This window comes from Bombina bombina, chromosome 3 (assembly GCF_027579735.1).
Source record: "Bombina bombina isolate aBomBom1 chromosome 3, aBomBom1.pri, whole genome shotgun sequence".
Taxonomy (NCBI): domain Eukaryota; kingdom Metazoa; phylum Chordata; class Amphibia; order Anura; family Bombinatoridae; genus Bombina; species Bombina bombina.
Genome location: NC_069501.1, coordinates 195,288,575 through 195,309,907, shown reverse-complemented (window position 1 = coordinate 195,309,907; position 21,333 = coordinate 195,288,575). Strand labels below are relative to the sequence as shown.

Here is a 21,333-nt window from a genome sequence, read left to right as displayed (position 1 = left end):
TCAATAGGATTGAACTTCAATCCTATTGGCTGATCCAATCAGCCAATAGGATTGAGCTCACATTCTATTGGCTGTTCCATGCACGCCATGATTGGAGGAAGACGTTTCATCATTACTGAGGTAAGTATAAAGAAGCTTCGGGCAGAGAATCGTGGTCTGGGTTTTATAAAGAAAAAGGTAAGTATTTAAAAAAAATGCTGCAATGTAAAGTTTAATGAATTAAAGTGCCCCTGTTTTTAATAGTATTTTTAAAAGACCAGGCACTCATTCGTTCAACTTTACATTCACTTTAAGGGTGTGTTGTTTTTTTTTTGTAGTTTCTAGGAAAATACAAGCAATTATTAATTCTTTGCAATTAAATATATTTTGTAGTTTTTTGCGACTGAAAGAATCATACAGAATTATTAATATACTCTCCCTTTAAATTGCATTTTAACTTCAAAGGGTTATTATAAAAAATATATTTTAAATGTTGCTTTATTATTCAATGTGAAATTCACATTTTTTAACCCACATTATTTTGAAAGACATTGATAACTTGTCACAGAGAGATCTCGTCTATATTGTACAATTGCTTTTGTATAACAGACAATAAATAGTATGTCCCTTATTTGGTTATGTATATAATAAATAGTATATCTCATGCAATTCCTATAATCTGTTATCTCTACTCTATTTTCTCTTCATTTCTCACTCCTTTTCTTTTAATCTCATTATCTCCTCCGCCCACTCTCTGCCTCTCATAGTTTTGGTTACTCATTTTACCCATTCTCCCATCATATTCTAAACTCTCCCTCTCTCTCTTTCTTTCTTCCTCTCCATTTCCACTTTCTTTTGTGTCCATGATTCTCTGTTATATTGTTTTTCTATTATTTACTTATGCCATTAATTTCTCTTCTCATTCAACCTCGAAGGAAGTATCGAGGAAGTAGGAATAATCTATTATTAAGAAACTGTTTTAATAAAATAGGGGTGCTTGTATATAGGTACAGTACATTTTTCATGTTTTAGTTTATACTATTTCTTAATTCCACAGTTTGAGGCCCATTGCTGTGAAATTATTGATGTATACCACCATGCCATACTGTTCTGGGCTGTCAAGTTATAAGGGTTGGAAACCCCTGAGTTAGACCCTTGTGTTAAGCAATTGCAATTAAAACCAGTTTTCGCATTTGATAATGCCCATAGGCTCCCTAGTAAAGTATATCACCTTTACTTTAATATTGAGAATATTAAATACATTTATTTTAGCGCACCCCAATGACACAAATTGATTGGCATAAAAATATACATTAAAGGGGACATAAAACTCAAAATGTCATGTTTCATAAAATATCTAATAATCGGCTAGATTACGAGTCTTGCGTTAGCTTTAAAAAGCAGCGTTGAGGGGTCCCAACGCTGCTTTTTAACGCCCGCTGGTATTACGAGTCAGACAGGAGAGGGTCTACCGCTCACTTTTTTTCCGCGATTTTAGCATACCGCAAATCCCCTTACGTCAATTGCGCATCCTATCTTTTTAATGGCACTTGCCTTACGCTGGTATTATGATCGCCTGAAAAAGTGAGCGGTAGACCCTCTCCTGGCAAGACTCCTACTGCATTTAAAAATCAGTAGTTAAGAGTTTTATGGGCTAATGCCGGAACATAAAGCTCTTAACTAAAGTGCTAAAAAGTACACTAATACCAATAAACTACCTATTAACCCCTAAACCAAGCCCCCCCCCCACATTGGAAACACTTAACTAAAATGTTTAACCCCTAATCTGCCGACCGGACATCGCCACCACTTTAATAAATTTATTAACCCCTAAACCGCGGCACTTCCGCCTCGCAAACACTAGTTAAATTTTATTAACCCCGAATCTGCTGACCCCAACATCGCCGCTACTATATTAAATTTATTAACCCCTAAACCTAAGTCTAACCCTAACCCTAACACCCCTAACTTAAATATAATTTAAATAAAACTAAATAAATTTACTACTATTAAATAAATTGATCCTATTTAAAACGAAATGCTTACCGATAAAATAAACCCTAAGCTAGCTACATTATTACTAATAGTTACATTGTAGCTAGTTTAGGATTTATATTTATTTTACAGGCAACTTTGTATTTATTTTAACTATAACTATAACTATTTAATAACTACCTAGTTAAAATAAGTACAAATTTACCTGTAAAATAAATCCTAACCTAAATTACAATTACACCTAACACTACACTATAATTAAACTAATTACCTAAACTACCTACAATTAATTACAATTAAATTAAATAAACTAAATTACGAGAAAAAAAAACACTAAATTACAGAAAATAAAAAAGAATTACAAGAAAAAAAAACAATACCCCCCAACATTAAAACCCACCACCCACACACCCAACCCTACTCTAAAACCCACCCAATCCCCCCTTAAAAAAACCTAACACTACCCCCTTGAAGATCACCCTACCTTGAGGCGTCTTCACCCAGCCGGGCACAAGTGGACCTCCAGAGGGGCAGAAGTCTTCATCCGATCCGGGCAGAAGAGGTCCTCCAAGCGGCAGAAGTCTTCATCCAGACGGCATCTCCTATCTTCATCCTTCCGGAGCGGGTCCATCTTTAAAACATCCGACGCGGAGCATTCTCTTCATCTGACGGCCGATGACTGAATGACTGGTCCTTTAAGTGACATCATCCAAGATGGCGTCCCTTGAATTCCGATTGGCTGATAGAACCCTATCAGTCAATCGGAATTAAGGTAGGAAAAATCCTATTTGCTGATGCAATCATCCAATAGGATTGACCTCGCATTCTATTGGCTGATTGGAACAGCCAATAGAATGCAAGCTCAATCCTATTGGCTGATTAGATCAGCCAATCGGATTGAACTTCAATCCTATTGGCTGATTGCATCAGCCAATAGGATTTTTCCTACCTTAATTCCGATTGGCTGATAGGATTCTATCAGCCAATCAGAATTCAAGGGATGTCATCTAGGATGACGTCACTTAAAGGACCAGTCATTCAGTCGTCGGCCGTCGGATGAAGGGGATGCTCTGCATCGGATGTCTTGAAGATGGACCCGCTCCGCTCTGGAAGGATGAAGATAGAAGATGCCGCCTGGATGAAGACTTCTGCCAGTCTGGGGGTCCTCTTCTGGACGGATAGGATGAAGACTTCGGACCCTCTGGAGGACCACTTGTGCCCGGCTGGGTGAAGACGTCTCAAGGTAGGGTGATCTTCAAGGGGTTAGTGTTAGTTTTTTTAAGGGGGGATTGGGTGGGTTTTAGAGTAGGGTTGGGTGTGTGGGTGGTGGGTTTTAATGTTGGGGGGGTATTTTTTTTACAGGTGAAAGAGCTGATTACTTTGGGGCAATGCCCCGCAAAAGGCCCTTTTAAGGGCTATTTGTAATTTAGTATAGGGTAGGGAATTTTATTATTTTGGGGGGCTTTTTTATTTTATTAGGGGGCTTAGATTAGGTGTAATTAGTTTAAAATTCTTGTAATTCTTTTTTTATTTTCTGTAATTTACTGGGGGGGGGGTTTCCCATAATTTAGTTTATTTAATTTAATTGTAATTAATTGTAAGTAGTTTAGGTAATTAGTTTAATTATAGTGTAGTGTTAGGTGTAATTGTAATTTAGGTTAGGATTTATTTTACAGGTAAATTTGTACTTATTTTAACTAGGAAGTTATTAAATAGTTAATAACTATTTAATAACTAGTATACCTAGTTAAAATAAATACAAACTTACCTGTAAAATAAAATAAACCCTAAGCTAGCTAGAATGTAACTATTAGTTATATTGTAGCTAGCTTAGGGTTTATTTTATCGGTAAGTATTTAGTTTTAAATAGGAATAATTTATTAAATAGTAGTAAATTTATTTTGTTTTATTTAAATTATATTTAAGTTAGGGGTTGTTAGGGTTAGGGTTAGATTTAGGTTTAGGGGTTAATAAATTTATTATAGTAGCGACGTCGTTGGCTGCGGCAGATTAGGGGTTAATAAATTTAATATAGTTGCGGCGACGTTGGGGGGGAAGATTAGGGGTTAATAACTATAATGTAGGTGTCGGCGATGTCGGGGACGGCAGATTAGGGGTTAATAAGTGTAAGATATGGGGTGTTAGACACTTTTCTGAGGCTAACGCCGGCTTGCAGAAATCTTGTAATACCAGCGTTGGCTTAAGTGAGCGGTAAGAAAAAAAGGCTCGTTAGCACCGCACAGCCTTGCAGACAAAAACTTGTAATCTAGGCGAAAGTGTGAAACCCTTTTATAATATACTTTCATTATATATTGTTTTTTTCCAGTAATATAACTCTATTCTTAAATTTCTCCCTAATTGCCATAGCATAAGTGATAACAATATTCATACGTTTGAATAAATTTGTGTTATTTTTAAGTCAGTTGGCTGGCAGAATTAGTTGAAAGGAAAAGGAAGTCATAACTATAAAGTATTATTGCCATTTTTCCCCTTCCAATAAGCTTTTGCCACACTGGCAAATCAGCCTCCACTCCATTCAAAACCAATTGTGCAGTTTAGACAGCTGCTTACAACAGAAGAAGCTGACCTCACCAGGGTAAGAATTAACTTGGAGGATGGGAGGCATCTTAGTCATGAGTGAGCATTATACTTATGTAACTATTATAAGACCACTTCTCTCTGCTTACCCTCCTTGATCTGTCTGCAGCCTTTGACACTGTTGGCCACCCTCTTTTGCTCCAAACCCTCCAATCCTTCGGCATCTGTAACACAGCCCTTTCGTGGCTCTCTTCCTACCTGTCAAACCATACCTTTAGTGTAGCCTTCTCTGGGGCCTCCTCTGCCCCGTCACCACTTTCTGTCAGAGTACCGCAAGGCTCTGTCCTCGGTCCCCTTCTATTCTCAATCTACACATCATCATTAGGTTCCTTAATAAAGTCCCACGGGTTTCAATATCATTTGTATGCCAACGACACCCAAATCTACCTCTCTGCACCTGACCTATCTCCTATCTTGCTAACCCATGTCACTGTCTTTCTCACATCTCTTCCTGGATGTCCTCTCACTACCTTAAGCTAAATCTCTCCAAAACGGAGCTCCTTATTTTCCATTCAAAACCAATTGTGCAGTTTAGACAGCTGCTTACAACAGAAGAAGCTGACCTCACCAGGGTAAGAATTAACTTGGAGGATGGGAGGCATCTTAGTCATGAGTGAGCATTATACTTATGTAACTATTATAAGACCACTTCTCTCTGCTTACCCTCCTTGATCTGTCTGCAGCCTTTGACACTGTTGGCCACCCTCTTTTGCTCCAAACCCTCCAATCCTTCGGCATCTGTAACACAGCCCTTTCGTGGCTCTCTTCCTACCTGTCAAACCATACCTTTAGTGTAGCCTTCTCTGGGGCCTCCTCTGCCCCGTCACCACTTTCTGTCAGAGTACCGCAAGGCTCTGTCCTCGGTCCCCTTCTATTCTCAATCTACACATCATCATTAGGTTCCTTAATAAAGTCCCACGGGTTTCAATATCATTTGTATGCCAACGACACCCAAATCTACCTCTCTGCACCTGACCTATCTCCTATCTTGCTAACCCATGTCACTGTCTTTCTCACATCTCTTCCTGGATGTCCTCTCACTACCTTAAGCTAAATCTCTCCAAAACGGAGCTCCTTATTTTCCCTCCTTCTTCTAAAATCTCCACCCCCCATCTCTCTATAACTGTCGATAACTCCATCATTACCCCTACCCACATGCCCGATGTCTTGGGGTCACATTTGACTCAGATCTTTCTTTCACTCCCCACATTCAGTCCTTGGCTAAACACTGCCGCTTCCACCTTAAAAACATCTTTAAAATTAGACATTTCCTTACACAAGATACAACTATGATTTTAATCCACTCTCTCATCCTTTCCCACCTGGACTACGGCAACTCCGTCCTCTCTGGTCTCCCTAGCTACCGCCTAGCTCCTTTAAACCCATAATGAATGCCTCTGCTAGGCTCATCTTCCTTGCACGTCGCTCTTCATCTGCTGCACCTCTCTGCCAATCCCTTCACTGGCTTCCTCTTGCCTCCAGGATTAAACACAAAATTCTGACTCTAACATACAAGGCCCTTAACTGCACTGCTCCCCCCTATAACTCAGACCTTGTCTCCAGATACTCTCACTCCCGTCCCCTTTCACTCTGCTCATGACCTCCTACTCTCCTCCTCTCTTGTTACCTCATCACATTCCCGTTTACAGGGCTTCTCCAGACTGGCTCCCATCTTATGGAACTCTCTACCTCGGTCCACAAGACTTTCCCCTAGTTTTGAAAGCTTCAAGCGCTCCCTTTAGACTCCCTTTAGACTCTACTGTTCAGGGATGCATACAACCTACGCTAACCTTACTTTATACCAGTTCCACTCCTTCATTGCTATCCCCTGAACCCCCTTAGCATGTAAGCCTAAGGGTCCAGCTGTTTGTAGATCACCTTCTTAAGAGCTGACTACAACAGTGCAACTCTTGGCAGGGCCCTCTACCCATTTGATCCCTATAATTGTTTTGTTGTATTCCGCATTTGTTTATAGCGCTGCGGAATCTGTTGGCACTCTACAAATAACTACTAATAATAATAATAATACTAAACATAAATTCACCTTATCCCTTTTACTCTAAAGCAACTGTAAGAATGAAAATATTTTATGATGTATACCTTTTTATTATTATTTAACACTACACTCGTCAGAGTAACTAATCAGTCAATGGTCATGTGACCTTGAGGGTTTTCACTAGAGATGTGCATTCAGGCTTTGTACAAATGCTTATTCGTCAAATTATTTGATAAACGAACAGCTGAAATAGACAAAACGGACAAATAACAAATGATTGCTTAATTAAATCGATCCCTTCATTTGTTCATGCTATTTGGCACCAAAAAAAGGTGCCGGAATATGGGGAAGTAGGTATATTGTTTGGCTAATAAGCTCATTTGTTTGTAATGATGTACAGGGGGTCTTACCATTCATTGTCTATCGTCCCCTGTCAAATCCTGCTATTACTAATGACTGATGTTAGGGAAATCCCGTTAGGCACTAAATGCTGGATTTTTGACATATAGGAGTTGTATGTTCTTTTAACATTGAAAATTATGCTCTTTTAATTGTTTTATTCCTATAATGTAAGATTTTTGTTATTATTAATTGTTTATATTAGCTGTTCTCATTAGAAATAACGGTAACAAATCCGAATATAATATTCATCTGAACTGAATGCCTGCATGGACAAAATTTGCCTGAAATGAACGTCTAAAAAAAATGTCTAGTTTTCGCCATAGTCTCATTTCACTGATATCTCATGAGATTTTGTAATAAACTTGTTTGAACCTAGTTGGAAAAAAACTGACTGTATCTAAACGTACTAGATCCATACTTCCACGATAGATCTGAGACAAGCATCCAAGCATCCTGATTGGCTGCTATAAGTCTTTCTACAATGGGATGAGGTTAGTAGGGACATTTTGAGGTAACATAGCTTCCATTTTTTTTTTAAACGTAGGAAATATTACATTTATATATATATATATGTGTGTGTTTATTTGATATTCTCTAGTCAGCTTTATACATATGTAACATTTTTACCTATTATGTGATATTATGGATTTAATTAATTCTTGAAACAGGTATATTATGGAAGGATATAATTTCTGTTGCACCAAAAGGGTAAAATTACAAACACCTAGTATTACTTATTACTTTATGTTCACAAGTTATTGGAGAGTTTTGCACAAGTTTACCTCAGTATTGCACCATTGTAACAATTCTTTTTTATTTAAACAATTACAGGCTCTGGTGTAAATTTCTGAATCTTTCCCACGACAATTCAATATGACAGCAAAGTGTTCTGGATAGCTCTTGCTATAGATCACTATGGAAATTGTTGGATTGATAAATAAAGGATATTAATGAGCTGAGAAAATGTGTAACATACAGCAATTCAAAAGTATTTATGACAGAAAGTATAACAATCCCTAGTGCTGGGGTAATTCAGTGGTCACCAGCAGCTTTGTGAATATATTAATTATACCACACATTAGAAAAAAGAACATATTTTAGTGTTTTACATCAATTACTCATCAAACATTGTTTTGCTAAAACCTACAAAGTAAATGAAATACACTCATAAGAACAATATTTCTGGGCTTTGTACCCAATTAATTATAGGATAAATATATTAGAGCAGTAATGAATAGAAAGTCCTAACACAAGAAATAGTGTGGGTCTGATCAACATTTAATATACATATATAACGTATTTACTACATTGGGAACTTTTTTTTAGCTATACAAGCGAGACCTTAGATCACATACATACCCCTGCAGTCTCATTTAGGTCAGCTATATTCATTAGTGGGACCTCTGATCATATTCATACCTATGTCACTCATATTGCTAGTGATATTCTTATGTAAGACCGCTGACTAAATGCAAGGTCTCGGCAGTCTCCTCATGCCAGCTAATTGCCCAGATTTACTGGCCAGATTGGTTTTATGTTATTGGTATCCTTGTGTTGATAATTAAACCTAGGTGGGCTCATAGTATCTCAGGAGCGTGCATATGTTTTTAGCACTGTATGGCTGTAGTGTTTGTATCAACCTTTGGGGTAATTATACATTGATTCAAACACTGCTGCCATAGAGTGCTGGAGACATGTACATTTTCTGTAGGCTACCTAGTTTTACTCTTCAACAAAAGAGACAAAAAGAACAAAGCAAATGGTATAAAATACCTGTGCAGTGACAATTTACTTTATCATTGGAACCATCCTACTGCCATATAGATGGCAGTTTAGGAATTTGGGGGTTGTGTATATTATCTGAGGTCTAAATTGAGCATATAGGTGGCATGAGAGGACGGCAGGAGTCAGGAATCTATTTTAGTCATGTAGATAGAATAAGAAGGCTCCAAGCGTTATATGAAATGAGGTCTAATTAGGGCATATAACAGTACCAAGGGACTCAAGTCTACTACTAATATATATATATTATACTTTCAGTGTTTAAGAAAAATATGATTGAAAATAAATCACCATTTTTATGTTAAATATATTTTGAAATATGATGATCCAAATGTGTAAATGTAATATGATGACCAGTTAACATTGTAAGACTAAACTCCAACTTCATGTTTTTATTTTAATTTGTTCTGCATTTAAAGCAATCGACTATCACATTTCAAAACATATTGTTGAATTAAATATTTTAAAGATATAAATTAATTAAATGTGTTAAAAAATAGCTTGCTGCTATAAAACCTATTATTGTGATGGTATTTGTTTGGGGTTTCCCCTGATTGTCGCATTACCAATATGATGAGATCAGTTTCCATGACAACTGGCTTTGGTTAAATGAAGAAAAAGCTAAAAAAAGAAGCAGCAGGTTTCCTATCATTTTTTGCTTGTAAAAGTCATATCCTGCAGTAATTCTTATCCGGTTAGATTACAAGTGTTGCAGTACGACTTTTAACGCTGAAAAAAATGGCCATTCCAGTGTAATGGCCAGGAATGCATCTTAAGAGTTGTATCGGTATAGCTATACCGCAACCATTTTAGCCTGTAACACAACGTCCATTCCGCATTCAAAAATGACGTTTTTGTGTGGATTTTCATAGTGCCAGTATTATAGGTTGTGCATTGAGGCTAAAAAGCTTGCGTTCTAGCCTATACCGACAAGATCCATACCGCTATCTGAGAGCAGTAGTTATGGATTTTGCTAAACTAAAATTTTTCACAAAACTCATAACTAAACTGATACAAAGTACACTATTCACCCATAAACTACTTATTAACCCCTAAACTGCCGCCCTCCTGCATCGCAAACACTATATTAAACCTATTAGGCGCTAATCTGCTGCCCACCCACATTGCGACTATTAAATAAACCTAATAACCCCTTATCCGCCGACCTCGACATCGCCAACACTATAATAAAGATATTAACCCCTAATCCGCCGCTCCCCGACATCGCCGCTACTATAATAAAGTTATGAACCACTAAACCTCCTTCCTCCCACGTTGCCGCCACTAAATAAACCTATTAACCCCTAAACCGCCGGCCCCCCACATCACAAAACACTAAATTAAACTATTAATCCCTAAATATAACACCCCCTAACTTTAAATTTACAGTTTCAAGATAACTTTCTTTAAATAAATAAAAATTTACCTGTGAAATAAAAAAATAACATTAAACTATAAATTTAACTAACATTACTATTCTAATAACATAAAAAAATACTACAAATTAAAAAATCTAGATTACAAAAACACTGCAAAAAAAAATTAAAAAATCTAAAATTACAAACAATAATAAACACTAAATTACGAAAAATAAAGAACACTAAGCTTACAAAAAATAATAAACAAAATTATCAAAAATAAAAACAATTACACCTAATCTAATAGCCCTATAAAAATAAAAAAGCACTCCAAAATAAAAACATCCCCTAGCCTACAATAAACTACCAATAGCCCTTAAAAGGACCTTTTGTAGGGCATTGCCCTAAGTTAAACAGCTCTTTAACCTGTAAAAAAAATACAAAGTCCCCCAAACAGTAAAACCCATTTTATTACAGGTTTTTCTAAACCCGGCGTTAAAAGGCAAGAAGTGAGCATAGAGCAAAATTTATCTTTACACCTAACAACCTAACATGAACCCCGAATCTTACACTTATAAACCCCTAATCTGCCGCCCCCCAACATCGCCAACACCTACATTATACTTATTAACTCCTAATCTGCCGCTCCGGACATCGCCTCCACCTACATTATACTTATAAACCCCTAATCTGCTGCCCCCAACATCGCCAACACCTACATAATGTTATTAACCCCTAATCTGCTGCCCCCAATGTTGTTGCCACTATGATAAACATATTAACCCCTAAACCGCCGTACTCCCGCATCACAAACACTAGTTAAATATTATTAACCCTAATCTGCCGCCCCTAACATCGACGCCACCTACCTACATTTATTAACCCCTAATCTGCTGTCCCCGATGTCGCTGCCACTATATTATATTTATTAACCCCTAAATCTAAGTCTAACCCTAACCCTAACACCCCCTAACTTAAATATAATCTAAATAAACCTAAATACAAATTCCTATCATTACCTAAATAATTCCTATTTAAAACTAAATACTTACCTAGAAAATAAACCCTAAACTAGCTACAATATAACTAATAGTTACATTGTATCTAGCTTAGGGTTTATTTTTATTTTACAGGTAAGTTTGTATTCATTTTAGCTAGGTAGAATAGTTACTAAATAGTTATTAACTATTTAATAACTACCTGGGGGGGCGGAGCCAGCTGGGCAGGTGAGCAGTCATGTTTATAATGAGCTCCGTAATTAACACAGCAAAATACACAGTATATGACTGCTAAATCTATGAGAAACAACGATTTCAAGCTGTCTTATCTACTGGAGCTAAAGATTAACCGGTAAATGGGCAGGTTGGATTTCCCTACGCAGAATTAGATTCTGAAGTAAAGTCTGAGACTCGGGAGCATGAACAGCAGCCATCTTGCCTTGAATTTTTCGGTGCGCAATCATCTGACTGAACTATATCTCACTCTGCCTCCTGCCGTATTTAAGCTATTGCCGCAAAGGAAGACCCTGACATAACAATCTTTGACACGGAGATATCACTTCTGAATGCTCTAATGTATTCTGTGCCTTCACCTGTTCGGCCGGAGCGCAGCTCTGAGCTGTCTTGCGCTTGTGCCGGTCACTACCGTTCTATATGTGGAGCTTCTGTGATGGCGGCTGTAGACTTATGGGAGCTGCAAGTGCGGTCAATTGGGGATTGGCATTTTCAGAGCCTCGCACAGAGTTTGACGGTCTTGGTGGCAAGTTTCATGGAGGCAACAAAGATAATTAACGCCAGTCCTATTGCAGAGGTTTGCGCTGCGACAACTGACCACACCATATGGATCCCAGAGGCACAGTGGCAGCTAACAGCTGGATCTAATGAGGAAACATGTATTCAGCCTCAAATCACCTCTCTGGCCACAGATGATGTCCCTGAGATGACGACAGGGGACATAACAGCAACGGCCGTGGTGCAGATAGACAGGAAGGCAACCTACCATATTACTAAGGCACTCGGAGGTGGTATAGCAGGGAACCCACGGTTTACTATAAACCTCCAGTTTGCAGAACCTACACTTCGGCAACTCTCAAAACTAGAAGGACCACCTGCGGTCTATGGGTTCAGAGCCATCACCTATGGGGCTTTGCAGTGGCTTCCCTGCTTAGTGGGCCTGCAGTGGGACTTTATTAACATATTGTACTCATTGACTCGCACTGGCATCGGCTAGATGGGACTAGGATCACCACAATGATGTAGTGAGAGATCCACGCATATATTGTGAAAAGTCTGTAATGAAACATATTTTTTTCTTTCTTTTCTTTCCCTCTGTGTGTTTTTGTGTATTATGTATGGCGAACTAACCATATGATATTTCCATTCTTACATAGCTTAGCAAGGTTGCTATACTATTACTAGCTGATATTATGTGGCATGTATAGCTATCTAGAGATAATTAAAATGTATATGTACACTATGCACTCCTACAAATTATTTCTACTATCCCGTATATACTTTATTTTGGTACAATATCTATGTTCATATTAGACTGGTTATATATGTAATGTTCTAAAGTTAAAGCACAATTCCTAGTTATATGTTTGCTCTAATACATTTAGCTCATAGGTGCTAAGCACCTGTTTGCAATTTCTTAGAATCTTTCTGCAGCTTAAAACCCATTAATAGCTGGTCTGCAGTAACTGAGTATTCAACTGTATTTTTGGGAATTTTTTCATATTATGATATACAGAAAGTTATTGTGCATGTGCAACAAGTTCTATTTGTAATGTTTAGTGCAATTTTAACACTATGCGTCTCTCTACTAGAATGTGGCCTATTTTCTACTACTATGCCTGCTGTGACTTATTCCTCTACAGCAAAGGCGCTGCCTGCGGCCGAGGCAGCTCCCTAACACACACAATGTCCAGCAGTATAGTTGCTCTACAGCATATACTTTCCTAGTCCCTTTTCTCTTATTGATGATGCTCCATTATTAACACCTATTCATGCAGATTGTGTTTTTACTAGGTATTCTATCCAACGCTCTCCTACATATCTGTACAGACCCTGTGCCCACTTAATAATATTGGTTATTCTGAGCTATTGATGTGAGGCATAATTTGCAGTATTCTTGGCATGGTGTGGTGGCCATTGCTTTGCGGTGACATATAGTTTTCTATACCTACTACGGGTGCGGGCTGGTCCTGCCCGGCTGTTATTATTCAGTATCTTACTGTACATTATATCTTGAATGAGCTACATGCACCATGTTGGGTCTGTAAAGTTTAGAACTAGGCTCTAGTATACCAGATACACCACTAATCTAATATGTCACCAGTCTACTCTTATTCTTCCCTTATTAACCAATATGCTCATGAGATTTTATGTATGACCATGTTGCCCTATAACGCTAAAGCCTGCCTACTTAGTATTTATTACATTACCACATCTATTTGACTGCCCTCCCCTAACCCATAATGAGCCTCTTAGTTCCTAAGCCATATATTTTATTTATTATATTCATTTTACCACCTCCCCCCCCCTCTCCATAATAAACCTCCTATTGTAGGAGGGCTAACTACGCGGCCTATCTTCCCTGTGCCGCATCCCAACTATAGTTTTTTTACTAATAACCCTTGCAGCATAATATAAAGTTGACCCTGTCTTCTATGCTTAGCGTAACAAGATTGCTCGGGTTTCTAGCTCAATATACTTACATATTTTACAATGCTAGTTGCATCGCAAAATGATATTTTCACTATTGCTACCATTTAAAAACCAACTACTAAACTACTCTAAGCTTATAGGTCCTAATGTGACCACTCAAATTGCTAATATTAGCTTATGAAAAGAAAAAGAGGTTCCAATGTTTGTTTTTTGTTTTTTTCTACAAGATTATTCATTTGGAGAATTTCATTCTTTTTTTGTATCTGCGCAAAAGTTGCTAAACTGAATGTACCATTTATGTTTATTGCAAGGATATGATGTTTCATATACGTTGTATTGTTTTCGCACAACCTCAATAAAAACTTTATTTAAAAAAAAAAAAAAAACTATTTAATAACTACCTAGCTAAAATAAATACAAATTACCTGTAAAATAAAACCTAACCTAAGTTACACTAAAACCTAACACTACACTACAATTAAATAAATTACCTAAATTAAATACAATTAACTAAATTAAATAAAATTAGCTAAATTACAAAAAAACAAACACTAAATACAGAAAATTAAAAACAAATTACAAGATCTTTAAACTAATTACACCTAATCTAATAGCCCTATCAAAATAAAAAAAGCCCACCTAAATTAAAAAAAAAACTCTAGCCTAAACTAAACTACCAATAACCATTAAAAGGGCCTTTTGCGGGGCATTGCCCCAAAGAAATCAGCTCTTTCACCTGTAAAAACAGTAAAACCCACCACCCACACAACCAACCTCCCAAATAAAACCCTAACTAAAAAAAACTAAGCTCCCCATTGCCCTGAAAAGGGAATTTGGATGGACATTGCCCTTAAAAGGGCATTTAGCTCTATTGTGGCCCAAAGCCCTAACCTAAAAAAAACCCCCACCCAATACAGCCTTAAAAAATCCTTACACTAACCCCCAAATTCTTCATCCAAGCGGCAAGATGTCCTCAACAAAGCCAGCAGAAGTGGTCCTCCAGACGGGCAGAAGTGGTCCTCCAGATGGGCAGAATTCTTTACCCAGACGGCATCTTCTATCTTCATCCTTCCAACGCGGAGCGGCTCCATCTTCAAGACATCCGGAGCGGAGCATCCTCTTCAATCAACGTCTTCTTCTGGAATAAAGGTACCTTTAAGGGATGTCATCCAAGATGGCATCCCTTAGATTCCAATTGGCTGATAGAATTCTATCAGCCAATCGGAATTAAGGATGAAAAAATCCTATTGGCTGTTGCAATCAGCCAATAGGATTGGACTTCAATCCTATTGGCTGCTCCAATCAGCCAATTGGATTGAGCTCGCATTCTATTGGCTGATTGGAACAGCCAATAGAATGCAAGCTCAATCCTATTGGCTGATTGGACCAGCCAATAGGATTGAAGTTCAATCCTATTGGCTGATTGAATCAGCTAATAGGATTTTTTCAACCTTAATTCCGATTGGCTGATACAATTCTATCAGCCAATTGGAATCTAAGGGACGCCATCTTGGATGACGTCACTTAAAGGTACCTTCATTCCAGAAGAAGACGTTGATTGAAGAGGATGCTCCGCGCCGGATGTCTTGAAGATGGAGCTGCTTCGCATCGGAAGGATGAAGATAGAAGATGCCGTCTGGGTGAAGACTTCTGCCCGTCTGGAGGACCACTTCTGCCGGCTTCATTGAGGACATATTGCCGCTTGGATGAAGACTTCTCCTGGTAAGTGGATCTTCAGGGGATAGTGTTAGGATTTTTTAAGGGTGTATTGGGTGGGTTTTATTTTTAGGTTAAGGCTTTTTTGCCGCAGTGGAGCTAAATGCACTTTTAAGGGCAATGCCCATCCAAATGCCTTTTTCAGGGCAATGGGGAGCTTAGGTTTTTTTATTTAGGGTTTTATTTGGGGGGTTGGTTGTGGGTGGTGGGTTTTACTGTTGGGGGGGTTGTTTGTATTTTTTTTACAGGTAAAAGAGCTGATTTCTTTGGGGCAATGCCCCGCAAAAGGCCCTTTTAAGGGCTATTGGTAGTTTTTTTTTATTTTGGGTGGGTTTTATTATTTTGATAGAGCTATTAGATTAGGTGTAATTAATTTACATATCTTGTAATTTGTTTTTTATTTTCTGTAATTTAGTGTTTCTTTTTTTGTAATTTAGCTAATTTTATTTAATTTAGTTAATTGTATTTAATTTAGGTAATTTATTTAATTGTAGTGTAGTGTTAGGTATTAGGGTAACTTAGGTTAGATTTTATTTTACAGTTAAATTTGTTTTTATTTTAGCTAGGTAGTTATTAAATAGTTAATAACTATTTAGTAACTATTATACCTTGTTAAAGTAAATACAAACTTGCCTGTAAAATAAAAATAAACCCTAAGCTAGCTACAATGTAACTATTAGTTATATTGTAGCTAGCTTAGGGTTTATTTTATAGGTAAGTATTTAGTATTAAATAGGAATTATTTAGGTAATGATAGTAATTTTTATTTAGATTTATTTAAATTATATTTAAGTTAGGGGGTGTTAGGGTTAGACTTAGATTTAGGGGTTACTAAATTTAATATAGTGGCGGCGACGTTGGGGGCGGCAGATTAGAGGTTAATAAATGTAGGTAGGTGGCGGCGATGTTAGGGACAGCAGATTAGGGGTTAATAATATTTAACTACTGTTTGCGAGGCGGGAGTGCGGCGGTTTAGGGGTTAATATGTTTATTATAGTGGCAGTGATGTCCGGAGCGGCAGATTAGGGGTTAATAATTTAATTTTAGTGTTTGAGAAACGGGAGGGCCTTGGTTTAGTGGTTAATAGGTTTTTTATGGGTGTTAGTGTATATTTTAGCACTTTAGTTATGAGTTTTATTCTACAGCTTTGTAGTGTAAAACTTATAACTACTGACTTTAAAATGCGGTTTGAATCTTGAGGCGATAGGGTGTACCGCTCACTTTTTGGCCTCCTAGGACAAGCTCGTAATACTGGCGCTATAAAAGTCCCATAGAAAAAAAGACTATACGAAAATTGCGTAAGTTGATTTGCGGTAAGGCCAAAAAAGTGTGCGGTGCCCCTAAATCTGCAAGACTCGTTATACCAGCGGTAGTAAAAAAAACAGGGTTATGAGGCTTAATGCTGCTTTTTTACTCATAACGCAAGACTCGTAATCTAGCTGACTGTCTTTAAAAAAACATTAAAAAAATAAATTTGTCTTGAAAGGTATATCAAGGCTAAGCTAGAAAGTTCCAAAAATACATCAAATATTTGCTACTAGATTAATATGTCATAGACTATGATGGGCCTTGGTTGACACTATGAGGCCTATTTAACATAAGTCTGTCGGACCTGATCTGACAGTGCGGATCAGGTCCGACAGACCTCGCTGAATGCGGAGAGCAATACACTCTCCGTATTCAGCATTGCACCAGCAGCTCTTGTGAGCTGCTGGTGCAACGCCGCCCCCTGCAGATTCGCTGCCAATCGGCTGCCAGCAGGGGGGTGTCAATCGTGGCAATGTCTGTCTGCCTGCTCAGAGCAGGCGGACAGGTTATGGGGCAGCAACCTTTAGATCTCTGGTCCATAACTTGTGTTTCTGGTGAGTCTGAAGGCTCGCCAGAAACACGGGCGTCAAGCTTCATTTGGAGCTAGATAGATATGCCCTATTAACTGAACTTTAGTCTTCAACACAGTTGAGAAAATAGCTACAAATATTAGACAATATAACAGTTAGAAATAAAATGTATACGGCAAATATAAAAGAGTTAACGCATTAGCATCTTAACATATGTTCAATTTATATTTGTATTGTAAAGTATTGAAAATTGTTTTGATAACATATCTGAAACCCAGCATGAAATATTCTACAATCTCCAACTTCTTATATTTTCACTTATATATAACAGTTTCTAAATCAATATACAATTCCATGGCAAGAAATGTGCATCTTATTTTCTTCTTAACAAATCTATGGTGATATATGAACATCATTTTAATTTTTCAAACCCATAAAAGTCATAATTTAAACTCATTAAAGTCTTTTTATTATTCATGTAGGTGCCGTTCAATGGTAAAAGTAAAACCTATTTTAGTGAAGTCTCTTACCTTTGGAAGTGAAGCTCTGGATCCTGAACTCTGAGTTGTCATTGTAAGTACTGTGGTAATACCGAGTGCAACCCTAGCTGGAGCAGCATCCATGTTGATCCAAAATGACACCCAAGACAGAATAACAATCAGCAAGCTGGGGATATACATCTGAATTAAGTAATAACCCATTTGACGTTCCAAGTGAAATTTCACTTCAATGCATGTAAATTTTCCTAAAATTAGAAACATTTTAGTAAATTAGTTTTTTTTTCCATTTAATAATTGCTGCAAACATTGTTGCAAACCCTGCTATAATTGAGCGCTTATACTCAAACACTCTCTTGAGCCAACCTGGACTTGCTCTTTAACAAAGCAAATTTGATCAAATTTAATAATAGAAATAAATTAGAAAGCTTTTCTAAAACTATTGTTTTAAAATTTTAAAATCTAAATCGTGTGAGCTTATTTATTTCTTTGTTTGTTTATTTATGTCACTGTGTTTCAAATTTTCTAACACTTATTTTCTCAATGTACTTACAATAAACCTTACCTTTACATAGTTTTCCTGAATTAAAATGGTGTTTTTTGCCTTAATCATTCATAAATAGTTTAAACAAAAAGATTGTAAACCCTTTGGAATTATGTGGATTTCTGCATTTATTACTTGAATGAAAATGCAGGTTTTAATATCTCCTGACTTTCAAGATTCAAGATTAATACTCATTAGTAATGGTACATTCAAGAGTAATGGTTTTATTCTGTACAATGAGCAGTCAAGTGTTCAAAACACAATAGCCTGGATTCAATACAATTGTTAGAGAAATTATTTTGCATTAAAAATAAAAAAAAAATGGCAACTTCACCCGCTCAAAAATTGCATTTTTCATGAAGATTTGTACCTGCATCTCATCAGAACAATAAGTTGCAATATAAGCCATTTCTATCTCACAATCATTAACTTCCAAACATGTAGAGTAACTTTCACTGTCAAGGATAATGACATCATAAAAATGTTTTAAATAATTTCAAAAGAAACAAAATGAATAAAAAAGTCTACTATACATATGCACAAATGAAAACTTGTTCAAGAAAAAGAAAAGAAAACAAAAATAAGTCATCCTCTTCAGTTCTGACATAGTGAGGCACAAATTTGAAAACGCTGTCTACACAGACAATTGCCTCTTTCTAAATCTCTCACACTGAGTTGTGGTCTAGCTAAAAAACAAGTCTGGCGATGCTTCAAGAGCAAGCTACGGTACCCACTGTCAGCCCTTCATTGAGACAACTATGACAAATTCTACATGCTACAATTTAACAATAACACAGAAATCTTTTTACAAACATGTTTCCAGACTGCTTTTCAGTGTTGCTAGAGGTTCTCCTTTGATAATTTACTGGGCCAATTAACACAACTATATATGATAATGGAAGGAATGACCACTGGTGATCAGCTAGAAATGATAGGTGAAGTGAGACAAAATCTCGCCTTTGACAGCCCAACAAATAATGATGAATCTAGCCTATTGTTTGATGTCTTGGAGCAAAAGCAGAGAAACCACCCATAGGCAGCTACTTATTTTCCTAAATATAAACTCCAGCCCTGGGAAGATGTTTGTAAATATTTTGTTTATTCCCTATTTGCAATGATCAAAGTGAGAGATTTCCGATAATAGAGAGACATCTCCATGAACCGATGGCACAGAATCTATGCTGTTGACCTTGCCTTAGTTGAGTTAAATGTCCTTATGTAAAATTAGTATCCTTGGAATATTTACACCTAATGAAGAGGAATGTCCTTAAAGTGCGTTTTTCCCCCTGTTAAGTCTGGCCAGACATTAAAGGGACATAAAACCTTTATCTTTTATGATTAAGATAGAGAATACAATAAAAAAAGTTTCCAATTTACTTCTATTATAAAATCTGCTTAATTCTCATATTATTCTTTGTTGAAGAGATACCTAGGTAGGTAGCATGCACATGCCTGAAGCACTACATGACAGATAATAGTGCTGCCATTTAGTGCTCTAGCTAATGTATAACATTGTTGCAAAACTGCTGCCATATAGTGTTGCAGGCACGTGCACACTCCTGAGCTAACATCCCTTCTTTTTAACAAAGGATAAAAAGAAAACAAAAAGTGATAATAGAAGTAAAAATTGTTGCTTTAAAAAAGTTGTTTAAAAGTGCATGCTATATCAGAATCATAAAAAAAAAATGTGTTTTATGTCCATTTTTTCAGGAGTTTGGAGAGAATTTTTTTCTATGTCTCTAAACAAGTATTCTTGTTTTAGATTTTTTTTAATAACCTTGAATTTGTTTTGTATATTTGCTATCCTTTTTGCAATAGTAATTTTATCTCATTTTATTTTATGTGCTTACTGTATTTTTAAACACAAATAAAATAAATACATCATCAGATACTGCTTTGTAGCGCTGTTTGTTTTTATATACAGTTCCAGTAAATATAAAATACTTTAGCTGTTTTTTTAACAACCAAAAACCACTCATTATACAAGTAAAAATAATTAGTAAATCAGAACAATATTTTCATTTAAAACTGTTAGTACCCAATTAAAATTGAAATACAGATGTAAAATATAGAAATGTTTACGTTTCACAAGTAGACTGTTTACTGTAAATTCTAGAAAATGTTTTTTTGCTGTAATTAGAATAATTTGTTATAGTTGTATATACGTTTTCCTCAAATGCTTATTCAGAAAAAAACATATGAAGGAAATGCATGAAAATAACAGAGCTCTGTGTTTGTTTTTGTTTGTTACCAAGAAAAGCAGAAAATATCTGATGCCGCTAGATCCCATGTTCATCCCTTTGTGACGCACTTCTGCCAGAAGACGTGATTATATACAAATGATTACACTTCTACCCATTCAGAAACCTGTCTCCGCATGAACAATATGATACAATACATGTAGGACTGGAAATTTCCACAAGTGAACTAGTCATAGCCTAATAAGAAATAGACAAGTAAGAAATAAAGTTTTTTTGTCTGTAAGTTTGAGTGAATGTTTTTGCCTATCTTTTAGATTGAGTGAACTTGATTCTTAATCTATAGTGATATTTTTTTTTTATTTCCTTTATGGTCTCTGCGTGGCTTCCCTAGGAAAATCTACATTTATTAAACAAAGAGTAGTTCAGTTAAAGGGACACTAAACACAATGTTTTTTCTTTAATGATTCAGATAGAGCATGACATTTAAAGCAATTTTCGAATTTATTCCTATTATCTCATTCTCTTGCTATCTTTATTTAAAAAGCAGGAATGTGATGCATAGGAGCCGGACCATTTTTTATTGAGAACCTGGGTTATGCTTGCTTATTGGTAGGTAAATGTCAGCCTCCAATAATCAAATGCTATCCATGGTGCTGAACCTAAAATGGGCTGGCTGCTAGGATTTACATTCATGATTTTCAAATAAAGATAGCAAGAGAACGAAGAAAAATGTATAATAGGAGTAAATTAGAAAGTTGATTA

The 21,333-nt window shown here is 36.6% G+C and overlaps 1 protein-coding gene across 2 annotated transcripts in view; it reads right to left on the bottom strand.

Moving 5' to 3' along the window:
* GLRA2 (glycine receptor alpha 2) overlaps positions 1 to 21,333 on the bottom strand; it is a 453,170-nt gene that overhangs the window by 245,349 nt on the left and 186,488 nt on the right. For both annotated transcript variants that reach the window (XM_053706066.1, XM_053706067.1), the window contains exon 7: positions 17,860 to 18,074. In XM_053706066.1, coding sequence (XP_053562041.1) covers positions 17,860 to 18,074 — 215 coding nt within the window. The remainder of the gene's footprint in view (positions 1 to 17,859; positions 18,075 to 21,333) is intronic.